The sequence below is a fragment of the Macrobrachium nipponense genome, chromosome 7 (assembly GCF_015104395.2).
Source record: "Macrobrachium nipponense isolate FS-2020 chromosome 7, ASM1510439v2, whole genome shotgun sequence".
Lineage (NCBI taxonomy): Eukaryota > Metazoa > Arthropoda > Malacostraca > Decapoda > Palaemonidae > Macrobrachium > Macrobrachium nipponense.
The window spans coordinates 113,855,970-113,877,000 of record NC_061109.1 but is presented as its reverse complement, the minus strand read 5'-3'; the positions used below and the strand labels follow the sequence as shown (position 1 = coordinate 113,877,000).

At 35.7% G+C, this 21,031-nt stretch overlaps 1 protein-coding gene across 1 annotated transcript in view; it reads left to right on the top strand.

The window, feature by feature from the left end:
• The window catches only part of LOC135216991 (uncharacterized), a 162,815-nt gene that overhangs the window by 86,564 nt on the left and 55,220 nt on the right, over nt 1–21,031 (top strand). Inside the window, exon 3 of the mRNA XM_064252547.1 lies at nt 11,367–11,544. Within this exon, the coding sequence (XP_064108617.1) occupies nt 11,367–11,544 (178 nt within the window). The remainder of the gene's footprint in view (nt 1–11,366; nt 11,545–21,031) is intronic.

Genomic DNA, 21,031 nt, shown 5'->3' with positions numbered 1-21,031 from the left:
GTAGCACGGGTCGAAACGATTACAAAACGATGGAACTGGGATAATGAAGGTCAAAGGGATATTTGTTCATTTGCGTCCAATGCGACCGGAGTAACAATAATAATCAATGAGGTCCATCGATTCCTATTTCTGGATAGGTATCGGGTAGGGTTTTCATACAGAAAGCAGGACAAATGGAAGGACTTCCAGTAGGAGTCGCCGTAATTTGGTGAGGGGATGGAACCCTTCAGCAATGACCTGAAAAGTTAGGTTCAAAAGGATATGATAAAGAATCCTCACATGAGAATAAACAATCTCTCAAGAAAGTTGAATACTACTACTCTCAAACCAACGACCGTCACACTGAAATTGAGTCTCTCTATCAGAAGAAATAAACGTAAGTAAAATCGATATACCAATTAAGTGTCAGACTGAAAGGCTGTTAACTTTCAGCATTTTGAAGAGGAGTCAAAGATATCCAAAACTATATAAACACACAGTACTTACATTTACCTCATTGGGATCAACTAGCATACAGTCATAAAAAAAACTATAAATCCAGTACATCAGATACGACGCAGTAATACGACAGAAAATCAAAATAAGGATGATGGAGTAGACTGAAAAATACGCAAACAAGCAAAAAATGATATGGAATGAAATGAATTATCATAGCATCTCCACCTTAAATGTCTCCCAAGCAAAAGTAAGAAGACATTTAAAAGGCGAGACTACTGCCGGGGGATACAGTGACACACTTCTCGTATTGATCAGGCCGATCAAATTTTAAATGTCTCCGAGGATTCTTGGAAAACGGACTACAGGGGGCCAGAGGAAAATGACAGCGACGCTTTCTCTTTTAGATACAACGCTCCAAGAGAAGGGAAAGGAACAACGCAGCAGGGGAAACTATAAAGAAGTTCTTTGGAAGATTCGATAACGCACAATAAGCACTTTCTTTCGCTTTGCTGCCACCTTCCTCTATAAAACGCGCACGCAAGCATGCATACACACACACACCTATATTATATATATATATATATATATATATATATATATATATATATATATATATATATACACATATATTCAACTTTATCATATATATTTGTATGTATTTTCCACCTGATGGTGCTGCATCAAAGGAAGTTACCCTTCCAGGTCTCGAGAGAATTTTTATGGATACGGTTGCCAGTCTTCTGCTCTGGCCGCCTGTTCATCGTAGCCAGCTAACTGCCAATATATATCTAGTTACTTCGGTCGGCAGAGACTTTGGGCTTGACAAAACGCCCTAAAATTTTTCGTCTAGTATCAACATCGATTCCAGGCTCTTGCCAGCGAGACGACAACCTTTACTACTTTTTACTATACTTTCATATCCAAAAGCGATGAAAAGCTGTTGATAATTATTCGGTTCAAGCCTAAACCACCATACTGTGGGAGTTACAATCTGGACACAGCCAAAATAATGATCCCATATAGACTGCTCGTTGGAGACTAACGAACTCAACTGCGCCACTGGGATATCAGAACACTGCACGAACGCAACCCCGACTCTACTGCAAATGTATATTTGATTGCAAACGATGCGTGCCGTGGTGCATTTTGCCATGTAATGATAAATACACGAGACAGTAGGCAATACATCACAAGTGAATCGAAGTGTATCCGTGCTTTGTAGAAATCTATTTATAACTGTGCATACAAAAAGGACTCACATGGTATAATAAATAAAAATATGAGTGCAACCGGTTACTTTTAAATTATTACCTAATTTTACATAATGTATAAAGTTGAACGAACAAATCTACTCTCAAACACACACATATATATAAATATGTATGACTATATATATATATTAGATACATATATAATATTATATATATATATACTATATATACATAAATATATATATATATATATATATATATATATATACATACATACATACATACATACATAAATATGACTATTACTCCGCCACAATATAAAAACAGAGAAATGATTTGTGGCGTAATCTAATGGATTAATAGGTCACGCGATATTACCGATCCTAACAAGAATACATCGGTCACATATGTGTATAGGTATACAGACGTATATAAACTTTGTTATTTTCTTGTAGAAACGTTGTCTTTACAATGAATGGACTCCCAGGTCACAGAATTTTGAGAAGGTAATGCCACCCTTTATGAACTACCTTTTAATTCCAATTAAGTTTCATTTACTGTAGCTACATACATAGAAGCATTTTTCCGTGTGTGTGTGTGACTTCATGAGTGTATATGTATGTATGTATATATATTTTTATATATATACATATATATAACGCAAACGATATGCCTTAATAATGAATTCCCTTCGGGAATACGTTACCTAAGATACAAAGTGGATTCGATATGAGATGGTTTTTTGTGGCATGATATTTATGAGTGTATAAAAGTCACGTGGCGGTATCAGTGACACAAGCATTTAAACACAAACACGCGCGCATATATATACTATATATATCTATATATGTGTGTATATATAACACCAATATATAGATACCATACATACATACATATATATATCTATATAATATATTAATATAATAGTATTAATATAATAATAATAATATAATATCTGTATAATAATAATAATATATGCATACATAGTATGTACATACTACATATATAAATACAACAGAAACTCATAATTATAACTTGTTTTCTGTAGAAAGAATAAATTTCGGATATACGTAGGTACGAAGGTCAACAACATTAGAACAATTTTAAAGATTCTATATTCATATGGTTTCGGATACGTTAATAAAAATTGCAATGACAAACGCACCTTGCACAATCCATTGAATATCCTGGTACATTTTCGTATGGCCTCATGTTGAATTAAACGCTTTGGAAGCTCCTTGTGTATGATTCAGAAACAATAAATGTCTGTGATTTGTTCTCGTGCGTCGCTGATGAAACAAAGTCATCTAACCTTTGTAATTTAGAGTAATGTTATGATAGCTTCATCTATACAGTGAAACAGAAGGTTCTGGAAAATAGTGCTTTGATTTGGCTGTGAAACGTCTACTAATACAAGGTTTGACGTGAAGATTTGCTTCTTCGAATAAAATACTTCTATGGGCCAAAATCCCATCTTCTAAACTGCAGTCCTACTGAAAATAAAAATTAACATAAAAGTGATTTCTCTAGCAACCCGTCGTCGTCAGTCTTTCCTCTGATGAAAATGAACAATATAAAGGTAGATCCATCCAAGGAGATAGAAAATTTATGGGCACACCATGAGCAGCAATGGTAGACGGGGCCTTTCATTTACTCGGGCTTCAGAAGTGCGCCTCATTCAGTCGCCTTTGTGACTACACTGGTCTTTCCCTTTAATTGACTTTGTAATATTTAGAGCCACACGAGTCCTGTTAAGTACTCTCGTGCCATCGGACGTTAAGGAGTTCTTTGTTCTTCAAGCACAAGACGTTATTGACCGCTCTTCACAAAGGGAGAAGGCAAATACGACACACTTGGTCAAGTATCTTGGAGCAAATTCGGAGCTACTTTTTCGTTTGTTGTCAAATATATAATAAAACGAGAGAGAGAGAGAGAGAGAGAGAGAGAGAGAGAGAGAGAGAGAGAGAGAGAGAGAGAGAGAGACATTTTGCTGTTCTGGCAAATAAATGAGATAGTATTACAACACACAGAAGACAACCTGGAGAATCGTTTTTGGATTGAAAGAGAGAGAGAAAGGAGAATGAAGAAGAGAGAGGAGAATGAGGGAGAGAAGAGACGAGAGAGAGAGAGAGAGAGAGAGAGAGAAAGAGAGAGAGTTTTGCTCTTCTGGCAAATAAAAGAGATAGAATTACAACACATAGAAGACAACCTCGAGGTCGATTTTGCCCTAAAAGAGAGGAGAGAGAGAGAGAGAGAGAGAGAGAGGAGAGAGAGAGAGAGAGAGAGGAGAGAGAGAGAGAGAGAGAGAGAGTGAGTTTTCTCTTCTGGCAAATAAAAGAGATAGTATTACAACACATAGAAGACAACCTGGAGATCGTTTTTGCTTGAAAAGAGAGAGAGAGAGAGAGAGAGAGAGAGAGACGAGTGGATTTTCTCTTCTGCAAATAAAAAGAGATATATTACAACACAAGAACAACCTTTTTGGACGATCGTTTTTGCCTTGAAAAGAGAGAGAGAGAGAGAGAGAGAGGAGGAGAGAGAGAGAGAGAGAGAGAGAGGAAAAAGAAAAGAGTTTTTTGCCTCTTCGGAAAAATAAAGAGAATTAGAATTTCCAAACACATAGAAGACAACCTAGAGGTTGATTTTGCCCTAACCTTACAGACCTTACCTTACAGACCTTACATCTTGTTCGGGTTGCCCCAGGTCCCTCAGTGTGAGGCACCTCTAATGTCTACCAGAGAGTTGCTAGTACATCTTCCGGTATATTTTGCATCTTCCAATCTTGGATGGTCTGGGATGCAGTTTAGATATTTGTCGAGCTTATTCTTAAACACATCTACGCTCACTCCTGATATATTCCTCAGATGAGCTGGCAACGCATTGAATAGACCTTGCATTATCGATGCTGGTGCGGTAGTGGATTAATGTCCTGTGTGCTTTCCTTATTTTTCCTGGTATAGTTTTGGGCACTATTAATCTACCTCTGCTTGCTCTTTCTGATATTTTTAGTTCCATGATATTTTCTGCTATTCCTTCTATCTGTTTCCATGCCTGAATTATCATGTAGCGTTCTCTTCTCCTTTCTAGACTATATAATTTTAAGAATTGTAGTCTTTCCCAGTAGTCTAGGTCCTTAACTTCTTCTATTCTAGCTGTAAAGGACCTTTGTACACTCTCTATTTGTGCAATATCCTTTTGATAGTGTGGGTACCATATCATATTGCAATATTCAAGTGGACTACGAACATATGTTTTATAAAGCATAATCATGTGTTCAGCTTTTCTTGTTTTGAAGTGCCGTAACAACATTCCCATTTTTGCTTTACATTTTGCCAACAGAGTTGCTATTTGATCATTGCATAACATGTTCCTATTCATCATCACACCAAGGTCTTTAACTGCTTCCTTATTTGTGATGGTCTCATTATTAGGTCCCTTATATGCATATAGCTTTCTTTCTCTGTCTCCATAATTTATTGATTCAAATTTATCAGAGTTAAATACCATCCTATTTACCTCTGCCCAATCATATACTTTGTTAAGGTCTCTTTGTAGAGCGTTCCTATCTTCATCACAAGTAATTTCTCTACTTATTCTTGTGTCATCTGCGAAACTACTCACTACCGAATCCTTCACATTATTGTCTATGTCTTCAATCATAATAACAAACAGTATTGCAGCTAACACCGTACCTTGCGGCACACCGGATATTACCTTGACTTCATCCGATTTCTCGTCGTTTGCAATAACTATCTGTTTCTGTTGTGTAAAAATTCTTTTAACCATCTTCCTACTTTATCCACGATATTGTGTTTTCTAATTTTCTTCGCTAATATATTATGGTCTACTTTAACAAAAGCTTTTGCAAAGTCTAAATAAACCACATCTGTTTCATTTCCGCTTTTCATATTTTTGAATATGTTCTCACGGTGGACTAACAGTTGGGTTTGTGTACTTTTTCCGGGTACGAAACCATGTTGTCCTTTATTAAATAAATTATTTTTTATTAAATGTTTCATAATATTTTTCTTCATTACCCTTTCATACACTTTCATAATATGTGATGTTAGACTCACAGGCCTATAATTACTTGCCTCTAGTCTTGATCCACTTTTGAAAGTAGGGGTAATATATGCTAATTTGTGCTCATCATAAATCTTGCCTGTATCTACACTTTGTCTTAATAATATTGCAAGTGGCTTTGCGATAGAATGAACTACTTTCTTTAACAAAATAGCAGGAATTCCATCAGGCCCTGCAGCAGCTCCATTTTTAATTTCATTAATAGCCTGCACAATATCAGCTTCATTAATATCTATGTCAGCTAAATATTCACTATTTTCATCCCTTACTTCTATATCATTATCTTCATTATCTATTCTAGGGGTGAATTCTCTCTTATAATCGTTTCTGCCAGTATGTTGCAAATTTCCTTTTTTTCATTCGTTAATCTCCCTTCAATTCTCAGAGGGCCTATTTCTATTCTTCTTTTATTCATCTTCTTCGCATATGAGTATAATAGCTTGGGGTTTTGCTGATATTTAATAGGGTTTTTTCTTCCAAGTCCCGTTTTTCATTTTCTTTTGATTGTATAATCTTTTGTTCTGCATTTTCTATCTTACTTTTTAGTTCTATAACTTTCCATGCATTTTTTTCTTTTGCAAGACCTTTTTTCCACTTTCTGATTTTCTGGAACAAGATCCTTCTGTCTCTTGGTATGCATGAATGATGTTTACTTTTCTTCTTCGGTATATATTTTTCCACTATTTTCTCCAATATTTTATATAATATCTCCGTATTTACCCTTATGTCATCACTTACGAAAATGTTATCCCAATCTTTGTTTAATTCTTCATTAATTTCTGACCAATATTTTTTTACTGTAGAAGTTGTATTTTCCATATCCTTCCCACTTTTTCATTTCTTGCTTATCTCTATTTTCACTTGCTTTGGAATGAACTGTTAATTCTATGACATTATGGTCTGAAATATTCGCATTATAAACTATTATTTCTTTAACATAATTCATCTCGTTCACAAATACTAGGTCTAAAGTATTTTCCTTTCTTGTTGGCAGGTGATTTATTTGTTGAATGTTGTATTCTAGTAGCATATCTAATAGCTTTTCAAATTGCCTCTTATCTTCTGCACTACTATTACTCTCTTTTTTATATGTATAAGTACAACCACAATCTCCTATTCGTTCTTTCCATTACGAAAGGAAAGTTGAAGTCACCAGATAGGAGAATAGTCCAGTCCTTGTGATTTCTACATATATCATCCAATTTTCAATTATTAAGTCAAACTCTTTAGTATTAGGAGGTCTATATATTACTATGTTCATCAATTTTCAGATTCAAATTCTACCGCTATTAGTTCACATTCTGAGTTACTATATTTCTCATATATTTTTCCTCGTTTTTGTCTTTCCCATATATTGCGGTTCCCCCTTGATTCCTATTTTTGTCTAATCTGATCTATAAGTTTGGAACCCTTTTATTTGATCATCATTCCCAGTCTCTGGAATACCAGGTTTCACTTATATTCATTATATCTATTTTCTTTTCATTTTGGGTTAGTTCTTCTAAGTACTCTATTTTTCTTTTTGAGTTACTCGTAACTAAACCCCTGCGCATTCATCACTATGATGGTTTGCGTGTTTTCTCCTTCATTTAATACTGGTAGTAATAAGGATTTTCCCATGTCTCTTTCCTGTTCTGGTATGTTGTTCTTTTTTTCATTTCCAGAAATTCTGACATTAAAAAATCCAACTTTTCCATAATATTTGATCTTCCTTCATCATAATTATTCAGAGAGAGAGAGAGAGAGAGAGAGAGAGAGAGAGAGAGAGAGAGAGAGAGAGAGAGAGAGAGAGAGAGTTTTGCTCTTCTGGCAAATAAAAGAGAGAGTATTACAACGCATAGAAGACAACCTAGAGGTCGATTTTGCTTGAACAACGTACTGTAACGACTACTTATTTTTTTAAAGTGAACATCAAGAAGGTCGTTCGGTAGCCTTGCTGTGAAAGGCAAAGCCATCAATCATTCACGTCTTTTTCTAACCATCACCTTATTTAAAGATCAGGATGCCTAGTTACGGTCAGCTAAATAATCTGAAGTAACTAATTGGTAGGTGAACTCCTACGTAGAATGTGCAAGTTTCTGAGTGCTTGGAAAAGGACATTCTAAACAAGTTATCTAAAGGTGCGTCCTCACTACAGCGAAACACGTCCCAAAGCACACGGCGGATACTGACCACACTCATAAGAAACAGTTTACTACCAGTCAACGATTTATTAATAGTCCTAACCAGCATTCGCGACAGATTTCGTCCCACTTGCTTTGAACTTGTCAGTGATATGTATCGATATGTTTACAACGTGCGTTTACGACAATAAAATGTATTTTTTTTTTTTTAATGGAAGCCCCTTTAGAAATATAGCATGAAAGCACTTCCCCAGATATGAAATAATGGCAAGAGAATGAAAACTGCAGACACCTTTCAACTACTGGAGGCCTTGCCACTGACTACGAAGGGTTGCCGGTATACGTAAATTAACTGGATTTGGAATTAAAGGCAGGATGGCTGTATAAGGTACCCTTAATCAGTAAATGATTTGACAAGATGTCAACCGACATCTTGCGTGCAATGCTCCGATTTAATTCATTCATCGTCTTTTAGTTTAAGTTGGCCTTATGCCAACATGGGTTAGTGCTCTTCTTGCTCTTTGCCGGCTTAAAAATTCATTCGGTACAGAGTATTTTATTCTAGACCATTTTTAAAAGAAAAAAATATCATAAATGCTAAAGTTTCTAAAATATCTAACCTGATTAATATTGTTTCCATCATTAGTGATAAAACTGCAATTTATCAACCCGCCAGAAATGATTATTGATCTCTAAAAACAAGACTTGAAATGTTTACAGAATACAATTATGACGTCACTGTCTGAAGGCCGTTCCCAATGACGGTCTTCAAAAGGAGTCTGGCTGGAAGTTTTAATTTTCTTTTTTAATGATAAACTGTCTTTCACATAAGGTCAATAATTGTAATAATTGCATGTATTGCATATAAGAAATAAATAAATAAATGGTTACGTTATTTGTGATCACTTGATCGTCAATAAAACTATTTTTTTTTAATATCCATTCGCTTTGGTCAAGAAAAGCTAAGAGGTAATTACTTAAGATGATTGTTTACAGTACAAAATGCCGCTGGTGTGGTGTCACCATCAGAAGCTATGACTGGCTTTTCCTGGTCAAGAATTCATGAAATAACAAAAATTCATAACCAAAGTTACCATAAGCACAATGTTCACTTACGCATAAAATGCTTCAAGAGAAGATTCAACATAGGACGCGGCTATCTGTAGAACTCGGCGGAAATACGTAATAGTACTTGGTCATTTCGATTATGTATAAAGGAATTATTTGTTGTCTCCAATTTCCTTCCCCACTCATAATGACCATTCTATAAAATAACTTAATTTTTAAAAATCAAATATCTCCATCCTTTCATACTTCATATAAAAGGGACTTCGTATGTTGTGTTGTGAGCAATCAATGACATTGAGCTTTTACATTTCATTTACATGCTTTTACATTTACAGGGGCTTCTACAATTATATATATATATATATATATATATATATATATATATATATATATATTAAAGAAGTCACTGTAAATGTAAAAGCATGTAAATGAAGTGTAAATAAGACATATGTGTATATATATAATAATATATATTATATATATATGTATATGTGGAATATAACTGTATATATATATATATATATATTATATATATATATATATATATATATATATATAATATATATATATATATATATATATATATAATATGTGGAAATACACTGACCTATATAGGTGGAATACAACTGATATATATATATATATATATATATTGTATATAATATATATAATATATATAAAGGTATATGCCACGAGGGAAAATAAACAACGGATTATCCGTTGTTTATTTTCCCTCGTGGCATATACCTCTATCTATGGATTATCACGTTCCTAACTTTCGCGATTTAGTTATACATATATAACCTGATATATCCATATATATATATATAAATCATATATATATATATATATATATATATATATCTCGTTTTAAGGAACTTCTTTGTTGATATAGTCCCACTAGGACGAGACTTATTATCTTGTTATCTTATGGTGAGTGAAAAAAAACTGTTGAAGAAAATATCCTTTTAAATATATCATGTTTAGCTTCCCATATACACTCCTAATTTATGAAACGATTTCATCCGATAGTACAAATACGAAAGCTTATTGAATGAAAGCCAGCTTTACTTTCACTTTCTTTCTATTCTTTCACCAAAATTCCAGTTAGGATGTCTTTCAGGCTGGCTATGAACATTACACTCTTAATACGCTTAAATAACCGACCGATATTGCCATACATATACCGTCAAAATATCCTTACATAGAACTATGTCAACCTATGCAACGACGCGACACTAGAGAAAAGTCACTTACATAATTCGAGGAGGATTCAAATCTGTCATAGTGAACCTTTCAACTATAAGGCGAATATCATAGCTGAGTCTATTTTTGTTCTAGTCTCCGGTCAAGGTGTCCAGAACCCAGCAGGTTCTGAAGTGACATCTGTCAGAGGGTGGAGCAGCGGATGTCGATTTATATGCAAATGACTCTTCCAAGTTAACTCAGCAAGCTGGCCATCTCTAGAAGCACAAAACCATATACTTCAATACCATTTTACCAGTTTTATCCGCATTTTGAATGATTATTCCTCTCTAAAGTTGAATTTTGAAGGTTAATATGTGTGCAGGGAATAGGTTGAATGTGTTTGCTTTAAATTAATAATAAGAATAATAATAATAATAATAATAAAATAATGAATGAATAATAATAATAAATAATAATAACATAATAATAATAATAATAATGAAAAATGAATAATACAATAATAATAATAATAATAAAATAAAAAATAATAATTGAATAATAATAATAATACTAAAATAATAAATGAAAATAATAATCATTGATAATAATATAGATAATATATAATTATTATAAAGATTATATTATTTATTATATTATATTATTGAATTATTATATTATTATTATTATTAGTATTATTATTATTTTTCTTAATTATTAGCTCTCTGCTTATTAAAGTGGAGTATATAGCAGAGAGAAAGCTATTATTAGAAAAATAGAAGAAAGACTTATTACAAGTTGAATGCGCTGATGCAGCATCTTTCATAAGAATATTATTATTATTATCTATTATTTATTATTATTATTATTATTATTATTATTATTATTATTATTTATTATATTATTATTATTATTATTATTATTATTATTATTATTATTATTATTATTCATAACAATGAAAATTCATGTGATTTGATATGGAAGCTTCCAGGAAAAAAGAGATGACTGATAATAAATTGAATATAAAAAAACAAGCTCTACTTAAAATGTGTATGACCTGCAAATACTGTCAGTCAGTAAAACTATCTCTAGCACTGGCAGGGCGCCGCCATCATGGCACTCCGCAGAGTTGGGTGTTACGAACCAGCGACACAAAAATCGCTATTTACTACTTTTATACTATTCAGGCACCAATGATTTTCACTCTTGTAAACCTGGTCGAGAGAGACTTTTATTAACGTCGTATCTATTTCCTCAGACGTGAGGCCTGTGACTCCTCCAGAGGATGACAAAGAGGACATAGAGATCAAACTCGAGAAGGACGAGAAGAGGAGCGACAGGATGTTGAAAGTTGGCAACACCGACCTCCTCTTCAGTCTTTTCGACTCCGTGGAACAAGGAGACAAAAAGAAGATCACGGTCGTCAGAAGAGGAAGGTAAGTAGAAACCTAAGGCTTGAGTTGGCTCACCTTTCCAAGAATGTGTTTTTTTTTTTTTTTTTATCTTTTCACTGTATTATTCAAGAATAATTTATGTAGTCAAGACTTGTATAGGAATTTAATAGATTACTCATAATAGGAAAATAATAACCAGGCGAGACGATACTTCCTAAAATAACTAGTAATCATTTTTGGTTTAAGTGGCATGATTTTTGGATTTTATGTACACAATCTACGAAGATCTTAATGGCTTCGTCGTTAGTGAAAACGTACTAAAGTAGAAATAAAATATTAAGACCCGAGTTTGGGCAGTAGTCATGCCCGTATCAGTGTCTTGAAAAAATGTGAAAAGTTGGAAAATGGACTACGAACTTCAATTGGAAAAGGATTTCAAAATTTTTTATTCGGTTGTTTATGACCGTGTGAAATTGAAAATAATTTCATAGCACATCTCTCTCTCTCTCTCTCTCTCTCTCTCTCTCTCTCTCTCTCTCTCTCTCTCTCTCTCTTTCTGCGACTTGTACTACCGCTGTGTTCAAACAATTTTCCTTCTTTTTTCTCTGTCGTGTTTGTCATCTATCTCACCAAAAGGTCAAAAGCCCCCAGCAGATATTTTCTTTGCTAGATTAACAATTCATAAATTGTCCTGCTCTTTACAGGTAACTGAAAAGTACGAAAGTTAAAAATCGAAAAACACAAGCGCAGAAATATAAAAGTGACGAGCCCGAGAAACTGCAGCACGGCATACGACGTTATTGCAACAGTGGGCATGGAACATGATTTATAGGCATGCAACTTCCTCCCTAATTACAACTGCCCAAAGTGTATTACGATTGCTGTCCACCAAATCATTCACTTCCTCGTAACGACGGTATATATGCCTTAGTCGATATTCTCAGCGTTCGAACGTAAGGAAATGACCACGGCTTCCAGCTCATTAAATGTTCGAATTATAAAAAAAAAATGGTTGACAAGGATAATAACTTTTAACGTTAACACCAACAAAGTTAAAATGTGAAAGGATCTCCATTTACAGTTTAGGACCTGTTTTCAAGCACCAAACGCCTCTTAACTTAGCGTTGACAGTTTCTGCCCTACTGACCTTGGCTCAATAACTGCGTCATAACTTTGTGAATGTATACCTCCTTCCTAGGTCTGTTATTTCATGCTGATAACATTGACTACGTTATTCCCGCTGAGTCAAGGAACTGTTATTTTCATCTGTACTATGGTTGTTGTAATCATGATCCATCTTCTGCTTATTATCATTATTACCCCCTTATCGAAATTTTCGACAGAGATGTGATGAACTAACTGATAAAAAAGATTAAGAGAAATTATAATGGAAGCAATGGTCGTTTTTTAACTGAGCAGAGACTAAGAACGAACCCTAATTAAAATGTCTGGATTTCTCACTAGGAGGTCAATAAGGATGCTTAATCATTTCAAGATGAATCCGTCTTGATTCCTGTACTTTGAAAATTGACCGATATACATTTCATCGACGTTGTTTGTTTAAAATGTTTACCTATGAAAAAATGAACAATAACGTAAGAACTCCGTAAAAAAATTTTTAATACGTAGATCAAGATGACTATGTAACCTGGATATGTAAACGGCTTCCCACAGAAGTACATCGTCATAAGCATTGCTACGCGCAGAAGCACAGAAAAATACAGATCAATGGCACCAAGGCGCAAACAAGATACTGTAAAATGTGCTTTTGAATGAACTATAACTGATTCACTTAAGGTAGATTCTCGGATGAGCCTTATTCTTACGAGACGTTTGTTTGGTGGCCGCTGATTGGCTGGTACCGGGAGGTAGGCAGCTCCCAGCCAATCAGCGGCCGCCAAACTAACGTCTCGTAGGCATAGGGATCACCCAAGAATCTACCTTAAGTGAACCAGTTATAGTATAAAGACGAATAAGCACACCATCCAAAATTTAAAAGGATATGAAATCTTAAGAGACATTAAAGTAGAAACGTCATTCATACCTGTTTAAAATTGCATTTGTTAAGGACAAGTACGATACAGATGAGAAATTTATTGATAAACAAATATTAATTTAACTGACATAAAATAAGAGGTCGTCCCGAAAATGAACCCAGAGACGGTGATAATTATGAAGGGATTATCATTATCCTCATTATATAGCACACGTGTTATTTTTATAGTGTTTTCACAATGAAGTACCAAAGTGCAAGTCTCTTGGGCTTGAAAAGAAGAGTGAAAGAGCACAAAAGCACTAAAACAGTAAAGAAATAAGAAATAAAAAGAAGAAAATGCAGGAAATTCAACATTATTACTTACATTCCTGGCAAAACCTCGTTATGAAAGGATTAAGAAATGGTGTTTGTTGGGCGTGCTTCCTTCAGGATTACTACTGGCCGTGAATTATACCCTCCTCATTAGACTCAAATGAGGCGTGAGTCAATAAAGAAGAGGGACTGTTCCCTGGTTTAGACACGATGCTCGACATTTGACATAGCGCTTCCGCTCAGAATACACACGAGGTCAATGGCAGCAGTGGAGCACCGAGCAAAAACACATGATTTATAGTTGGGATAAAAAAAAAAATAAATAAAATAAAAAAATAAAAAATTATTAGACTATCTACAACAATTCGGTCTCCGTAGGGAATCAAGGCCGCCAGTGCACCTTCCGCGGTCCACTGTATAGGCATTACCTAGAAGGTTCTTTGAAGCGTCCCTTCGGTCCCTAGCTGCAATCCCTTTCACTTCTTTTACTGTACCTCCGTTCATATTCCCTTTCTTTCATCTTACTTTCTACCCTCTCCTAATAACTGTTGCATAGTGCAACTGCGAGATTTTCTTCCTGATACACCTTTAACACTCTCCATTACCCTTTCAACGCTGAATGCCCTCATAGGTTCCAACGCTTGGCTTTGGCGTAAATTTTATATTCCATTCCTTATACAACCATTCCGTCCTTTAAGTTTTGCACTTAAAATGTGAGAATTGCCATTTACTTAAAAATTCCATTTGTGCTGCTTCTGAATTAGTATTCTTTTGTGTGTGTGTGTGTGTGTGGTGGGGGGGGAGGGGAGGGTGAAGGGGGAGGGGGGGGGGGGTTGTGCCGAAATCAAATTGCTTCCAGTCAAGGTTGCTTGATACATCAATCGCTTCATACCAAGGTTACACCCAACGGAGAAATGGGAAAGATGTGTGAATTCATTAAAATCGGGGCTACACAAAACATATAGGGCAGATATATAATCAAAGGAGTCACTTTATGCTCACGTTAAACTTATCGGAAAATACAGTCATAACTTCATATCATGGTCACAATCAACAGAAAACGTGTTATGCACTTAGATTGCGATGTCAATGTTACACGAAATGAAAAAGGCAGAAATTTACAAGAACATACTTATGCCAGGGTAAATCTCTCAACAAGTGGAATGGAAAGATACTTAAATCTCTTTATGCCAAGGTTACACTTCAAGGAAAAGTGGAAAAACACATGAAATGCTTCGTGTCTTTATGTAATGCTTACTCTACAAGGAAGAAGCAGAAAGGTACATGATCAATCCACGCCATGGCTAAACTCAGTGGAAAAGCACATGGATTGCTTCATGCCCAGGTTATGCAAAACAGAAAAGAATCCCTTCATGCCCAGGGTTTAATTGCAAAAAACAGAAAAGAATTCGCCCTTCAATTTGGCCCAGCCCAGGTTTATGCCAAAAACACAAAAAGAATCGCTTTCATGCCCAGGTTATGCAAAAACAAAAGAATCGCTTTCATGTCAGGTTATGGCAAAAACAACAAAAGAAATCGCTTTAGCCCAGGTTTATTTTTTGCAAAACAGAAAAGAATCGCTTCATGCCCAGGTTATGCAAAACACAAAAAGAAACAAACAAAAGAAATCGCTTCATGCCCAGGTTATTGCCAAACAGGGAAAGAATCGCTTCATGCCAGGTTATGCAAAACAAAAGAAAAAATCGCTTCCATGCCCAGGTTATGCAAAACAGAAAAGAATTGCTTCATGCCCAGGTTATGCAAAACAGAAAAGAACGCTCATGCCCAGGTTATGCCAAAACAGGAAAAGAATCGCCTTCCATGCCCAGGTTATGCAAAACACAAAAGAAACACAAAAGAATCGCTTCATGCCCAGGTTATGCAAAACACAAAAGAATCGCTTCATGCCCAGGTTATGCAAAACACAAAAGAATCGCTTCATGCCCAGGTTATGCAAAACAGAAAAGAATCGCTTCATGCCAGGTTATTTGCTAAACACAAAAGAAACACAAAAGAATCGCTTCATGCCCAGGTTATGCAAAACAGAAAAGAATCGCTTCATGCCCAGGTTATGCAAAACAGAAAAGAATCGCTTCATGCCCAGGTTATGCAAAACAGAAAAGAAAATCGCTTCATGCCCAGGTTATGCACAACAGAAAAGAATCGCTCCATGCCCAGGTTATGCAAAACAGGAAAGAATCGCTCCATGCCCAGGTTATGCACAACAGAAAAGAATCGCTTCATGCCCAGGTTATGCAAAACAGAAAAGAATCGCTCCATGCCCAGGTTATGCAAAACAGGAAAGAATCGCTCCATGCCCAGGTTATGCAAAACAGAACAGAATCGCTTCATGCCCAGGTTATGCACAACAGAAAAGAATCGCTTCATGCCCAGGTTATGCAAAACAGAAAAGAATCGCTCCATGCCCAGGTTATGCAAAACAGAAAAGAATCGCTTCATGCCCAGGTTATGCAAAACAGAAAAGAATCGCTTCATGCCCAGGTTATGCAAAACAGAAAAGAATCGCTTCATGCCCAGGTTATGCAAAACAGAAAAGAATCGCTTCATGCCCAGGTTATGCAAAACAGAAAAGAATCGCTTCATGCCCAGGTTATGCAAAACAGAAAAGAATCGCTTCATGTCAAAGTTAAAGTTTAATAAACGAAAAGAAGGAAAGGTACATGCATCAGGAATGTCAAGGTCACTCTATACAAAAAAGGCGGAAGGGCACATGTATTGTTCCATGTATAAGGGTTACATTCAACGAGACAGGTTAAAAGGTACAAAAGTACACGAATCACTTTCCGTCAAGGCCAATCCTTACATTAATGGTGGAATATAATATGAATCGCTCCATGCCCCTTTATACGAGGGTACTCATAACGGATATAGGTGAAAAGGTACACACACATCGTTACATGTTACGGCGTCACTCAAGGAAATTGGGGGAAGGAGCATGGATTGTTTCATATCACTGTAAACTTACCGAAAGGTGAAAGGGCGCTGTAAAACGAAAGGTCTACGTGCGCCATCGTTAACATACTTTGTGCACCACAAAATACTATTCAGGTTTTAGCCTTCCTATTCCTACAGAACTTGGGCTGAGAATGGATCATAAAATATATGTGCACTCCTTACACTATTGCGTGTAATTTTTTTTATTTGTAAGTTTACGATTAGGATTATTCTGCTTTTCACGAGTTTACTATCTAGTGGTGATTGTTGATTCGTATATTTAAACTGGTGTCGTTACATTCAAAATGATCGACGATTCGATACCACATCACGGGGCCAAGGGCAATCTTTTTTCTATTTTTCTGGAACTACAGATGTGATGAGAAACTGCAAAAACTAATAAATGAATCTGAACATGTCCTGAAGGAGAGAAAAGAGAGAATAAATAGAGTTAAGAGGATAAATGAATAACAGGAGGAAAAAGTAAACGAATGCTGAGTAGGTTCCTGTGTGTGTTATGAGTAAATATAACGATTTATGGTGGGATGAAAGAGGTGAGCCAAAGAATAGGTGAAACAAGGAAGGCAAAAATGAGGGTACAAAAGTGGAAAAAAGTGCTACTACTGGTAGAGTTGGCACTTATGAAGGGATTATTGAGCCAACTCATAGTTTATGAAAGTGAAGAGTGGATGTTGCATGCAAATGAAAGGAAAAACGTTGAACCTGTGGATATGCACTGTTTGTGCAACACAAGCAGCATAAGAAGAACTGAAAGAGTCAGAAATGTGGAGAAATCTAGAACTGAGAAAAACTTTAGTGTAGGTGAAAAATTAGGTAACAAAGTTTCGGGATGTTTTGGTCACGAAGAGAGAATAGAGAGGGTATAGGTTGTTGAACACACGTCAAATTCGGAGCGTGAAGAGGAAGGGAAGAGGGAGACACAGAAAATGCTGGACTGATGGAATATGTACGAGGTACTGAAAGTAATGACATTAATATCCAGGAAGTGTGAAAGTATTATGTCCAGGATTGCGGTGAATAATAGCTACGCAGGGGTTCATCTATGATTCAACAGTTAAACAGTGAATATCGCAGCGGCAATTATTATATGTTTTCTCTGGAGCCACCTGCTTTGAAAACTCACGGCAGCTTTGTTGATCTCAGCTGTGAATTTGGTACCAGCTAAATTACTCGACAGTAGTGGGGTGCGGGTAGGGATGGAGAAGGACACAGGACTTGTAAGAACATTTCAAAATACTAGCTGGAAATTAGAAGGGTAAGTCCTGGAGCGAATATTTTAAGAGGAAAAAGTGCATAGGTGAACATTTATCAAAATACAGATTAGACTCGGAGATAAAATGTTCCATAAATGGAATGGCTTTCTCGAGACAGTATTACAGAACGGGTGGATAGTTAATTAAAATTTTTTCCACAATTATCTAAAAGTATATAAATATAAGTTTCCAAAATTATTATTATTTGCGAGCTGTTACATGAATATTCAGTCATGAGAGTCCTCAGAAATGAACGTGTTTTTTTTTTTTAAATACAAACTTCTATTTTGATGAACAATAAACTGAGATAATGTATAAAAAAACGGTGATCGGAGAAGTACAGATAATGTGTACCAACTTTACAAGCAAACCATGAAACTTGCCACAAAAGAGGAAATTAAGAAGGAAGAAATAACAGAACTTTGATGAAAGCAATAAAAGTTTGATTACTTTTTGCAAATTCATATTCAAAATTTCTTCAATACTACATCTATTGTAGTTTGTGCGTTTATCTGGTGACCTTTCGAGTTTCTTGACATTTCGACCATAGCAATTATCGTCATACCTTAGTAATTGCGTCCAGTGAGCTTAAGACTTATTATTAATGGAGGTCTAGCCAGGAATGAAATTCTGTTATATTCCCGTCTCTCGAGAACTGAAAAGGAAAGGGTTGCAATTCCCGGTTTAAGTAGATAACCAGAAGTAGGTATAGAGGCCTAATGAGACTAGCCGAGACTGACGGCGACCTACTTCCCTCCTCATGTTCATTACTCACTAGCACCCACTCATTCTAAGTAAGTGTGGCACAGTGCCGCTGCCTGTTATTATGCAATTTGACAATCGATACGAACAGTAACAAACTGTCCTTTACTACGAAAGGTCACTGGCCGCAGACAGCCCAAAGAACAGCGAGGCACAACCACTACCAGACGCAAAATTCAACGTTTAATTAAGCAAGGACCTTGCGTTTATGATAACCGTGCAAAGACTCTCCGTCAAAAACGTCACCTGAGATACGAGTGCCATGTCTTTGATGAGGTTCAACAACGAGGACCTTATCTGTCGGCTAGTTTGAACTTGCTACGGATTGGAGATGAGAAGTGGAAATCAACTGAAAATTACAACCGTCGTTAATTTGGCTGTGACCTGAGATTCCACTTTCTCTCTCTCTCTCTCTCTCTCTCTCTCTCTCTCTCTCTCTCTCTCTCTCTCTCTCTCTCTCTCTCTCTCTCTCTCTCTCTCTCTCTCTCTCTCTCTCTCAGTTCACAACCTTCTCATCACCTTCCTTGCAGCCAGTTGTAGAATGGTTATGTACGTATGTATATACATTTATCCATACATACGCATGTATATATACATATACATACGTATAAACACATACATACACGCTTCATACGACACAGAAAATTTAGTCTCTCATTGGTGTTGAGAATCAGTCGATATAAAATACCCTGTTTCAACACCCTCTAACATGTATTGCTATGGTGTCTGAGAAACTACATGTAAAAAAAAAATTTAAATTGCTAAACTGCTCTCTAGTAAAGGGTCAAGGTCTGTAAGGCGTTATTTTAAGATATTCCTAATGGTTTAGATTGATAGCGAGGTTAACCTTGAGTTCTTAAAAAAAAAAAAAAAAAATGGAAAGACTTCCGTAGTTTTTCCTTCTTCAGGAAGGGCATTTTTTTTATCATTTCTACTGCTATAAAGATTTTTAACTTAATTATTTTTTAGAGGTGAATAATTCTCATCTGGGTTTAATTCCAGTGTTAAGCTGTAATTGGTCGAATTTATCGGCACAAAATCGTGATATTTCCTAAGAAACCGTGACATTTACCACTGACATCCGCCTGTGATATTGTTCTAATTCTCAAAAACAAAGGATATGTAAGACCAAATACCTCTGAAAGTGCCCAGGGGCCACATAATGCAGACTGATTTACCAAAATACTTATGTAACAATGGCACAGCTATTGAAACGGTTCGTTGAAAAAAAAAAACAGTCTATATGAAGAAAAACTTTACTTGTAGACTTTATCATTACACAAGACTGATCTGATCATAATAAAATACTTAATAGTTCAACATAGTTTTGTTGTATTTTGGATAATGCGTTTGCTTTCCTTCACTCTGCTCCCTTGACAAGAGCATCATAAACAAACGAGCGATTCGTATCCATTTCCTTTATCTTCGTTACAATCAGATAAAGGCAAAGGCAACTCCAATGAAAGGTTGGGTGAGGTAATAAATAAATTAAAATACAAGTGGATTTCATGATTCGGAGTCCGATAAATACGACTTTCAGGAATGCGGTAAGGATTGGCGGCTGTATTCACGCTGTAGTCTGGAATTCCCACAATTTGTAGTAAATTTGTAGAGACGTTGGTATGAAGATGTGAAATTAGTATGCCAGATACTGAGTGAATGCTGATTTCAGGATATATTTGGATGAAGGACATATTGAAAATATACTTACTGTAAAGAAATGGGGTGCAAAGATTTTAGTTATGCTAAATATCTTCGGTTTCTTACAAGCGCAAGATTCCGCGCGTGACCTAATTTTGGACGATTTGTTCCATGAACCTAAGACAAATCATATCTATTACGGAATATAAGTTACTGTAATTCATTTAAACCTGAAAATTTTGAACATTCTTATCCAGTCGCTTTTGTCCCACACAATGCAATTCTAAAAATATTATTGACACGCAATCAGAATCTTGCAAATAATATTCGGAAATCTTTTCATCGACCGCCAGGAGACTACTTGTAGACTTCGTTCCGCTCGCCTATAAGATGCTTATGGGCTGTCAACAAAAGCAAGTAGGAACAAATATAGGAATTTTCCTCTCTCTCTCTCTCTCTCTCTCTCTCTCTCTCTCTCTCTCTCTCTCTCTCAATCAAATCTCTCTCTCTCTCTCGGATCCTCTCCTTTCTCATCCTCTCTCTCTCCCTCTCCGTCTCGATCTCTTCTACCAAATTCTGTTCCCATTTG